General features: G+C 38.1%; 2 protein-coding genes across 4 annotated transcripts; one reads left to right on the top strand and one right to left on the bottom strand.

The window, feature by feature from the left end:
• Positions 1–131: 131 nt before the first annotated feature.
• Positions 132–3,571, bottom strand: LOC137723484 (uncharacterized). Of its 2 annotated transcripts, XM_088692318.1 has the most exons (3): positions 1,923–3,571; positions 764–1,847; positions 132–670 (listed from the first exon to the last, which is right to left on the bottom strand). In XM_088692318.1, the coding sequence occupies exons 1-3, from the start codon at positions 3,495–3,497 to the stop codon at positions 300–302; spliced, it is 3,030 nt and encodes a 1,009-aa protein (XP_088548444.1). In that variant the 5' UTR covers positions 3,498–3,571; the 3' UTR covers positions 132–299. The 2 variants fall into 2 exon arrangements, with proteins under 2 accessions (XP_088548444.1, XP_088548443.1); XM_088692317.1 differs by having other exon boundaries at positions 764–3,570.
• Positions 3,572–7,355: 3,784 nt separating this feature from the next.
• Positions 7,356–11,274, top strand: LOC137722790 (S-adenosyl-L-methionine-dependent methyltransferases superfamily protein). Of its 2 annotated transcripts, XM_088692316.1 has the most exons (9): positions 7,392–7,529; positions 8,023–8,196; positions 8,390–8,452; positions 8,880–8,946; positions 9,106–9,206; positions 9,669–9,713; positions 10,200–10,664; positions 10,793–11,006; positions 11,045–11,126. In XM_088692316.1, the coding sequence occupies exons 2-8, from the start codon at positions 8,062–8,064 to the stop codon at positions 10,961–10,963; spliced, it is 1,047 nt and encodes a 348-aa protein (XP_088548442.1). In that variant the 5' UTR covers positions 7,392–7,529; positions 8,023–8,061; the 3' UTR covers positions 10,964–11,006; positions 11,045–11,126. The 2 variants fall into 2 exon arrangements, with proteins under 2 accessions (XP_068317981.2, XP_088548442.1); XM_068461880.2 differs by having other exon boundaries at positions 7,356–7,608; positions 10,793–11,274.
• The last annotated feature ends 242 nt before the right edge of the window (positions 11,275–11,516 follow it).

Raw genomic sequence — 11,516 nt, 5'->3', positions numbered from 1 at the left:
CCATGCAGGTTCAATTTTTGAGGGTAGCTCTTTGAACTAGAGGAAGGACACAAATCCATAATTCAAGTTTTTTTTTTTAATTGTGGAGTTATTTTGACACATTATGGAGTATCGGTTTAATGCAATTACGATTAAGAAAATTCATCACACATTAATCCACATTCGACAAATAATACAGATGAGTAATTACGGTATTGAAGATGTATTACATGAGAAATTAGATGGAATTGTGTGTGGCAGGAATACAAAAGGGAAGTTTGAGCTATTTGTCCTTGTCTTCTTTTTTTTTGTTTTATTTTTTATAGTGCCATTAGCTTGTTGATTGTCAACATACCAAATGGTTCGAGAAGACAAGGCAGGGTTTGAGCTGAGAGTTTTTGTGCCACAAATAACATCGTGGGTCTGGACGCAGGACGCATTCGTATACAGGCCAAGGCCATTGTCACTACAAGCACCACTGCCTTTGCAGATTCATTGGTTGGCGGTTCCAACCTTTGGTCTAACAAATCTTTTAGGAGCAATTCTACATTGTCCCTCCTTGATTTTGATGATTCTTGTAGCTGGGACTCTAGCATATCTCCTGGGTGCCTTCCCATCATGACTTCAAGCGCCACCACTCCAAAGCTATATACATCACATTTATCCGTGACTCGCATAGTGTATGCAAGCTCTGCACATCAATAAAAACAAAATTGGCTACCTTAAAACATATCCCAATAAGCAAAAAGATGAACCATAAATGTACAAATTAAGTTTACATTACCTGGTGCTATGTAGCCAAATGAACCAGCGATATCTGTCCAGTTGGATGAATCAGTACTCAATAACCTGGCTATTCCGAAATCTGAGAGACGAACCTCGAAATCAGACTCAAGCAATACATTGTTGACGTTTATGTCACGGTGCACAATTGGTGGAGAGCAATCATGGTGCAAGTAAGAAAGTGCATGAGCAAGTCCTTGCACAATTTTGACTCTAGTTGCCCAAACGAGTTCATTAACACCTTCAACTCCATACAAAGCTTTTCCCAGGCTTCCTCTCTCTAAGTATTCATAAAGCAAGAATATGCAACCCCTCCTTGAACAGAAGCCATAGAGCCTTATGATGTTCCGGTGCCGGATGCTTGTCAAAGTTCGGATTTCATTCTGAAAGCTATGGAGATTGATTGCTGGAATATCATTAGAGTCTGACATGTTAAGCCTTTTAACTGCAACAACTTGGCCTGATTGCAACTCTGCCTTGTAAACCCTTCCAAACCCTCCTGCCCCAATGCAGTACTTCTCATGAAAGTCATCTACAGCCTTCACAACTTCCGCAAACGTAAACTTTACTTCCTCTTGCAATATCATTGACTCCAAACTCTCAAAGTTTTCAGAAGTGTTGACTTTGTTCAAAACGAGACTGGATTTTTTACGGAACATAAGACCAATGACAGTTGTAACCATTAATAAACCACAAACAGGCACAAGGATACCAATTAGAACTCTTTTGTTATCCTTTTTAAAATTTCTGTTGTGCCGAGGGGGTACGTTGGGCCGAGGGGTTATACTGTCTACACACGAGTCTACATACCCATGCAACCCAGAGTTTCCAACAAAAGCATTTTCTGGTGCCCATTGGAAAACGCATGGGATTCGGCCAGTCAAGTTGTTGTAAGAAAAATTAACATCACGAAGAAAAATCTTGTTGACAAATGATGGGATTTGCCCTGAAAGATGGTTGTGTGACAAATCGAGCTGGTCAAGTTGAGATAAATTGCCTAGAATCTGAGGGATCACTCCTGTCAAGTGGTTCCTTCTTAGATTGAGCGTCAACAGAAAGCTCATATTTCCAACTTCCGTCGGAATCTCCCCACTGAGTTCATTGGACTGAAGTTGCAAAGATTCCATATTAATCCAATTGGAGACCAGAGAAGGATGGATTTGACCAGTAAATAGATTATTATCTAAACCCAATTCAACGAGGTTGCTCAGATTGGACAAGGACAGAGGCAGTTCCCCATTGAGTTTATTGGAAGACAAGGACAAGTAGGTGAGGTTTGTACGAAGGCCAAGTTCAGAAGGGATTGATGAGTTTAAGGAGTTGTATGAAAGATTAAGGTACTGGAGCTCCCTGATTTGGCCTACAGAGGATGGAATTTTCCCTTCTAGATGATTCATTCTCATGTCAATACTTCGAAGACCAGAAATCAAACCTATATTGTCCGGAATCGTGCCTGAAAATCGGTTATAAGCTAAACTCAATTCGACGAGGTTGTTCAGATTAGACAAGGACAGAGGCAGTTCCCCGTTGAGTTTATTGAAAGCCATGAACAAGTGGGTAAGGTTTGTACAAAGACCGAGCTCAGAAGGGATAGAAGAGTTTAAGGAGTTGTATGAAAGATCAAGGTACTGGAGCTTCCTGAGTTGGCCTATAGAGAGAGGGATTGATGAGTTTAAGGAGTTGTATGAAAAATCAAGGTACTGGAGCTCCCTGATTTGGCCTACAGAGGATGGAATTTTCCCTTCCAGATTATTCCTTCTCAGGTCAATACTTTGAAGACCAGAAATCAAGCCTATATTGTCCGGAATCGTGCCAGAGATATGGTTATTAGCTAAACCCAATTTGACAAGGTTGTTCAGATTGGACAAGGACAGAGGCAGTTCCCCGTTGAGTTCATTGAAAGCCAGGAACAAGTGGGTGAGGTTTGTACAAAGACCGAGCTCAGAGGGGATAGAAGAGTTTAAGGAGTTGTATGAAAGATCAAGGTACTGGAGCTCCCTGAGTTGGCCTATCGAAGGTGGAATTTGGCCATTCAATTTATTTTGAGACAAGTCGAGGAACGTCAAGTTCCAGCATTGAGATATAAATTCTGGGAATTCTGAAAGATCACCTTGCATAGACATAGCAAGGTAGGTCAATGAGGGCATGCCTGCAAATTCTGACCAATCTTGATCAGCATAGATAAAATAGTTTAATCCAAGGTCCATGTACCGTACCTTTTGGAGATTGCTCAGTTGATGAGGGATGGTACCAGAGAGCTTGTTGTCGCGGAGATTTAGATACTGAAGCTCTGTTACCTGGCCAATCTCAGATGGAATTTGATGATCAAAAAAGTTGTTGCCCAAGTCCAAAGATGTGAGCGTGGAGAGATTTCCAACGGCATACGGTATAGGCCCTTTGAAATAGTTGACACTTAGATTGAAGTGGGTGAGATTTGGAAATGAGCAAAAGTCGAAAAGGGACAGTGATCCGAAAATTTGCATATTGGAGAGGTCTATTTTGGAGACTGTTCTGGTTTTGGAGCAGGAAATGGCAGTCCAGTTGCAGAGGCTGTTGAGGTTGGTGAGGGACCATGAATCGAGTAACGAAGGTGGCGATGATAATGATGATGATGGTGAAGAAGAAAAGCTGTCCTTCCATTTGACGAGCGATTCTGCTTGTTTTCTTGGAGATATTGATGTCGGTTTGATCAGTGGCAATGCGGACAGCAGCAGGAGCATATAAAGAAATGTCATGGTTTTGAGTTGCAGTATGATATGTTTTTTCGCCAGTTTGTATGCGTCACAAATAAATAGCCGAGCTAGTAACAACTTTGGAATTTCTAAAAGGATTTTCAACTCAATCAAGAGCTGTATGGTGCCAGCGTTGACTGACCCGGTCGGTCTAGTCTTCCCGTTAAGCGTGGAGTTGATGCTTGGAATTTTTTAATATTATTAGTCTTCAATATGACCACGCCAACTACATCTTCTGAACACACGCCATATAAATATATATATTACTAAATCACTCATATATCTTTTAAGTTTTGTACATTAAAAATAATTGAACCCATTATATATATAATCTTCCCATTATAATTTTGAAAAAAAAAATGCTCCCATGTCCTATCATTCTTTTTTGGGTCAAAATTTTGTGAGATTGACTCTAGAGGAGTAACAGAGAAGGATACAAATTCTGAATTTGTGCTCTACCAGTAAAATAAACCAACAACCGAATGTCATGTAGTCGACCTTATAATTAGCATTTACATATTTAGCTAGAGTCTTGAAATTTGGAGGTGTGATGAGAATGAACAATGAGAGAATGTTGAATGTATGTGAAAAGTGTGGGGTGTATGTAGAAAGTTTGGGGTGTAAGGGTAGTATAGGAAAGTATATGGAGGGGGAACCGGATCCCCTCCTGAGCATGGGGACCGGAGCCTCCTGAGCAGCCCCTTTGGGCCCTTGAAATTTGATCCAACGGCTACAAACAAAAAGTCCCTTTAAAAGTTATAATAATTACAGCCGTTCGATCAAATGTCAAGGCCCAGATGAGCTGCTCAGCAAGCTCTGATCCCCATGCTCAGGAGGGGATCCGGTTCCTGTGGGGTGTACTAAGATAAATTTTGATTGAAAAAGTAGGTGTGAGGTGTATTCAACAATACATGGGGTGTTAATAAAACAACCCAATGGTAAATTGTAGATTGTATAGTGCATATACGGATAATCTTAAAAGTTTTTGTTTGATAAAATTAAACATAATATTTCAGTTTCAATCAAGAGTAGTAATAAAATTGAATATACTGCAGGTTCTGCAAGTGTAAAGTATAAAATTTCAATCCCAATAAGCGCTTAGTCTAGTGATACCTTCTCAATGTTGAACGACATCCTGAGTTCGAATCTCCCTCCCCCTTTAGTTGGTTTTCTGTTTCTATTAGTTATATAGAAATTTTGATTAATTCTTGCCCGGGACTTAATTAGCGTACTGGTCTCAGTGAGTTTGCATGTTTTGCTTAAGAGCAGCATTTTGGTTGAGTTAACCAACTTACATTTCATTACACCCCATAGTTAAATTATATATTTTCTATGTTTAAATTATATATTTTCTTCTTCACCGCCATCGCCTTGACTTCTTGTACCTGCCGGCTTTGCTGTACATAAAAAATTTCAGAGTTCAATTCTTCTGCGATTGCTCGTCGTGGTAGGCTGTCTTCATGTTGCCTCCGCTCTTGTTTAATTTTCGTTTTTATTTTTGTTTCCGGCAGTTGGCGGTTGTCTTGGCCTTTATTGTGTGTTATCTTGATGTGACAGTGTTTCCATATGCGTGTCGTTGTATGACTTGGTTATTTATGAATGAAATTTTATTTTATCCTTAAAAAAAATGTGACAATGATCGTTACCGAGACTCCAATCGAATGAAATTTGTTAGGTTGTTATTATATGCATTTTTTATACCTCTTTTACTTATTATTTAGTCATGATTTTATAATTAAATTTGTAAGTTCAATGTGTTTTGTGTGAATTTTATAGAAATCATAGTTTGGAGATAATTGTAGATTTTTTAGAGAAAATACCAAAAAAGTACAAAGAAAGAACGAAATGGGTTGCTGCTATGTGTGCTTGAATTTGGGCATTAAAAATTCGTTCAAATAGCGTCAATGAGCTGCCCATTTAATTGAAGCTGCTCTCTTTTTACAAGGGATGGAATATGGAATACCATTGGCATGTGGATTCGTTAAGAAGAGGAGGGGGATTTAAAGAAAAAAGACAGCACATATAAAAAGCATAGACATCAGAAGAGGAGGCTGCAGGCTTCCCAGTGTATGCACACGCTCACATACAAAGTTGGAGTTCAAGATTTCTTCCATGTCATCAAATTCATCCATGTTTGTCATTAGTTCAATCATGAACTAAATCCTTTTGCTAGAGTTAGGGAACTCTTATCATGAACATTTAATTCTCGTTATTTTATATTAATCTCAGTTATTTTCCATGTTGAGTAACTATTATTGTGCGTTATTGTTATCAAATGACTGACCATTGTTTGTGTGAAGAACTAAATTGACTGACATGTTGAGTTTAGTAGATTGCTTCTCGTAACAATTACCATGAATTTCATAGCCAAATAGACATACTGGTTATAATTTGTGTAGTTCCGTATAATTATCCATTGAGTGTAAAGGGTATTGAATATCTATATGACTATATCTATGGCTAGACAATCAATTGTGTAGTTCCGTATAATTATCATTATTTCCTACTTAGTAGTAGTAGCACACAATGGCGGATCTAGAATTTTAACATTGGGTGGACATAATCAATGTACGCTAGGCACCAGGCTCTAGTCGGACGGCATGCTTTGGCCTAACGCTTAGACGGGGGTCTAGGCAGACCAGACGGATTTAAGTTAATTTATTATTTATCATATAAAGAAGTGTCTATTTACAAGATGAAAGTTCAAGTGATTATGAGATCGTAGTACTTCAAATGTCGTATGAATTTAGAGTGAACTTTAAAATAAATAACGGTGTCAAACATATTGTATAAAAATATTGGTTGATTAATACATCGTCTTTTTATTAATTAAAATACTAGGTATCACTACCTGATTGGAAAATAATTAAAATAAATGAGGAGTTGGTCAAGTGAAAAACAGAGAGAAAATCTTTCTCCTTCATTGGAACCAAAGTGCAAGAATAACAAAGCCATGGTGGTCATCTACACAACCATAGTGATCTTCTCTCTTCCACTACCTGCTTAGACCGTTGGGTGGTCCTCAGAGGTCCTCACAGATGCTTCTTCAAATTTTGTAGTGGTCCCAGGACCACTCGGATTCGTACATGCAGCTGCCTCTTGCACCTGAGTTGATTAGAATATTAGCCCTAAGGTGACGAGTTGAGAATGAGAGATTTTCTCATATAACCTAGTCTAAATACAAATAACGTTACCATTTAATAAATAATTATTATTTGTTAGAAAACTACAGACGATCGATGACATGAAAGAATCTCTCGTTAGATAATTGCTTGCAAAGTTCGCAACTCATTCTATTGTTATTCAAAGTCAATCCCCGTCCTAATCTTTCACCTAATCCTAGATCTTACCTAGCAACCAAACACTAGCGTATTCATCACATGAGGAACAATTTTCTATCACCTACCACGTACACGCGTCAACCATGTGGCCCCAGTTGACCAAAACTCCGTTCTACACGGGGGGAATCAAACACGACAAAACTGACCAAATCCGCGGCTCCCTATCCCTTTTGTTTTTTTAACTCCCAACGGGATCCTCTTCGTATTTTTGATGAGGATTTTAAGAATTTGGAAATCCGTTTATCGTATATTATGCGATCAATTATTATTAAGTATTATTTGTGTTTAAATTTAAATAAAAATATTTAAAATGATTTCTAATCGTACGATTTATAATAAACGGACATGATTTACAGATCTTAAAGATCCCGCAAGTATAATTACTTTCTCCAAATTCTATGAGGACTTGACTTCCATATTTACCCTGCAACTCTCTTTTATTTGCAAAAGTGACACGGGATTAACGCCATAGTCACAGTGTCATCCCCGCCAATTACAGTCGACTTTCAGTGGCAGTTTCGGGAATTCGGTTTATTTTACAGTTGGGGTCTGAAACCGAAGCTTCCTTGCTTTTCCTCCATCTCTGCAGAAGCTGTTGGTATTGGGCTTTTTGACTTTGATCAGAGCCACCGCCACCTCTGTTTCGCTGAAATTGCAGAGCGATTCTGATCTTCCGGACTGCGATTTATAAAGGGTATTCCTCGGACTCAGATTCTCGTGCTGAAATTTTTTGCTAAGAAATTCATAATTTGACACTCTGTAGACAAATACAGGTAGTTGTTTATGTATTTTTCTCTAATTTCTCTAATTCAATCTTGTTTTTCTTTTAATTTTTGGTGTAATTGGTGATATGGGTTTGGCTTAATTTGATTTTCTGCAAATTGTAAAATTATCATTTTAATTTTTAATTGCTACTCTTTATTTGGGATTTTTCAAAAATAATCGCTGAAATTGTGAGATTATTTGATTTTCTACTTTTTTTTTGGTAATTTAATTTTTGGTTAGTGAATGCAAGTTTATGACATTGTGTTAGGTTAGCGGATCCGATCAATTATTAATGTTGTTAAGTGGGTGGGATTAGTTGAACAAGAAAGAGGGAAGGGAAGGGCCTGAATGAAAGAATTGGTTTTCTACTGATTCATTGAGGAATGCTTCATGGACTAATTTAATGTGTTGGTAATTGCAAGGTTTTGTTTCCAAACCTTTGTTCCGGATATCCGGGTACAATGCGTGCACCATCATTGCTTGCACAATGTTTGCCCGGCTTGGTGCCTCAAGACAAAGGAAGTCATAGCGTGTCCTCTATTTCGGAGAGGGATTCGCACCTCCCTTCACCAGCTGTTGAGATTATCCCTTCGAAGGTATAATCCTATCGACCCCTTCAACCATTTATGATCTTAATTCTACATGTATAACCCAAGAAATATAAACTTTATCGTTAGTTTTTGTTCGGTCTGAAAAATTAAGGGTTTGTTACGCTCAAACTTTTGTTGGAAGAGAGGGGGCCAACAAGTTATAAATGTATTGTGACATTGTTCCCTTTATATACTGCAGACAGCTCACCCATACAAGTATGCTGGTGAGAATATTGACTTGCAAGGACTCAATGTCTTCAAGGTATGTCGTTCTTCTCCTATTTGTTCTGGCCTTTATACCTTGGCTTGGTTGAAAAGCGTCTTTAAGTCATTAGTTTATGGAAGATTCGTTGCAGACTGAAATTGATTATAAATTAACTAGCCTGATTAGACACATCTGTTTCCAAGTAAACCTTTTGCTATGGAAAGTCGCAACATTTTCCTTGTCTCTTCTAGAAGTCTCTTTTATTTTGGTGCTCAATCCCTTTGATTTTTTCCTGCTGCCTGCTTTTTTAATAGATGAATGTTAAATTATATGGCTTGTGGAATTTAGCTTGTAATACCTTATTGGACATATTAATGACTAGATGGACTAATTGTCATGAAAAAGCAGCATAGTGGACAATTCATGGAGCATTTGCATTATCATTGTTGAAAAGTTGATTGATGGCTTTCTCAATCTTTAATAGGGAAGAGTTAGTGTTTCTGATATCATCGGCTTCAATGGTTCAGAGATGATATCCATAAAACCAGATGGTATGGACACCGGACATTGCATTCCAATACAGTGAAAAGCTTTCAATTCAAATTTGGCTGTCGTCATATGATATAGCTACATTATCAGTCTCCTTCGATCTTAAGAATTATCTACTTGCTTTATCTGAGATTAAAACTGGACATTCATTTACTGTGTAGGGCATCTGAAATCTTGGGATAGCTCCATTGAGCTTGTTAATGGCCTTAAACATGATATTCGAGATGGGCAACTGAGCTTTCGAGGAAAAAGGGTGCTTGAGGTAGTATATCTTGCTCTTTTGTGCATCAGTTCAGTTTTCTTTTTACTTATTCTTGACTTTTAAACTTTTTGCTCCGTATGCCTTGATTATAACTTTATATCTCTTGATATATCCTTAAATTTCAGTCGGTGACTATTTGTCGTGAAGGTTTATTAGATATTAAAAATGACAGTTTTATAATAGTGGTTATTTGGAATAATCATTTTCTCTCATGTTTTTTCGGTTGCTTGAAAGTTTTGTAATTTGTTCTCTACAAAAGAGCACATCTTAAACAGTGCTACATCTAATTATGTTCGTCGAATTGTTCTCTAAATTGGTTTTTCTTGGTTAAATAATACAGATCCAGACAAGCAACTAAATGTGTTTAAATGTGTTCTGTACTCTATTTCTGTTAAACTTCCTTTTATTAATTGGTTACAAATTGATTAGTGGCTTAATCTTTTTACCTGCTGATTCTTGCAGTTGGGTTGCAGCTATGGCCTACCGGGGATTTTTGCATGCCTAAAGGTATGTTATTGTGATGGTTGTGGCTCTTTTTGTCCCATTTTCTTTCGATTTCACCCTATGTCGATATCATTCTTTTTTTCTTTAAATAACCAATGTCCAAGTTTTTTCAAGTAAGGTGCTTTGAGAAGAAAATCGCTTCACATTTTGTTTGATGACATTACATTTCCAGTAGCAAGTATGTTATCCATTTTCCTCACGTGAAATGTTGGTGATTAAAATTTCCCAAGATAGGGTTTATGTTAATTTCGATGTCAATGGGATAAAGCATGAGTGCACATGTCTTTGTAGCAGCTCCATTCAAGGTCTAATAAAGTCCCAGCCAAATACGTGAAACAATCAAACCAAAAGAAAATGAAATAACGGGTGAAAACAATTCGGTAAATGATAAAAATAAAATAAAAAAATGCAGGGGTTTCTCTAGGCTTCGGAACATATTTGAAGAAGTTGATTTATAATGTTTGTCTAATCTGACTCATTTCTTCATAGGGAGCTTCCACGGTGCACTTTCAAGACCTGAATGCAGAAACCATTAGATGCACAACTATACCAAATGTCCTAGCCAATCTTGAACAGGCTCGAGACAGGCAGAGCCGACAGACAGAAAGCCCTCTGACTCCATCAAGACAAACTGTGACCCAGTCGGTGCACTTTTATGCTGGTGACTGGGAAGAACTTCCCACAGTCTTGTCTATTGTAAGGAATGACGGTGAAGCATCAACAGGAATGAATCTCAGCTTCTCTGAGGAGGATTTTATGGATGGATGTAGCAGCCAAGACGGTAGCATCTTGGCACGAGAATCCTCCTCAAGGCGATCGAGGAAGCTTTCAGGAAGCCGGGCATGGGAGAGGGCTAGCGAGACAGAACAAGGAGGCGGATATGATATTATCTTGCTGACAGAGATCCCATATTCTTTGACCTCGTTGAAGAAACTTTATGCGCTCATAAAAAAGGTCAGTTTCTTTGCCCCTCTCTACATTTTACGTGAAGACATTGAAGCAACATGTTTGTTATGGATTCTTCCAATTTCTTGTACGAACAAACTATTTACAATGTTTTACTTTTGCTTTGAAATGATCAGTGTTTGAGGCCCCCGTATGGAGTGCTGTACTTGGCTACAAAAAAGAACTACGTTGGCTTCAACAGCGGAGCTCGGCATCTCAGAAACCTGGTTGATGAAGAAGGCATTTTCGGAGCCCATCTAGTGAAGGAGATGGCTGATAGAGATGTATGGAAGTTTTTTTCCAAGTGAACTGAAAGTACAGAAATAGTCGGAAACCGACCGTTAAAATTCCAAGTACAGAAATAGTCGGAAACCGACCGTTTAAATTCCTTGTGGAGGACGCCATTCAACAAAAGCTTCTTGTTTATGGGTTAGTAATAAGGAGGTCAAAATACTAAAGATTAGCCAACAAGTGTCTAATGTTTTCTTCCTTCTTTATTTTTTTAGTACATTTATCTTTTTGAAGAAAATACATTTATTCTTTAATCGTGTAAATCAGAACACTAATCTCTGTGTTAGATAATATTTTCTGAAATCTAAATATTATAATAGTACTTGCTTATGATGTAGAGGGCGAACCTTGGCCCGACAAACAAGTTGTTCCTTTGTAGTCCAAAGGTCATAGGTTCAGGTCGTGGAAATAACTTCCTTGCAAAGCAAGGGCAAGATTGCGTACTATAAACGTTCCCCTTGATCTTCGCAAAGCGGGAGCCTTGTTAGCTTAAGATCGCTCATTTTTGCCCGTGGTGTAGATTATCTGTTTGGCCGCTTTGCAGTTCAGAATTGTTTCGGAAAGAGAATT

The sequence above is a fragment of the Pyrus communis genome, chromosome 4 (genome assembly GCF_041283825.1).
Source record: "Pyrus communis isolate YQ-2024b chromosome 4, ASM4128382v1, whole genome shotgun sequence".
Lineage (NCBI taxonomy): Eukaryota > Viridiplantae > Streptophyta > Magnoliopsida > Rosales > Rosaceae > Pyrus > Pyrus communis.
Note: the sequence above shows the minus strand (reverse complement) of the source record. Positions and strands in the feature narration are given on the sequence as shown.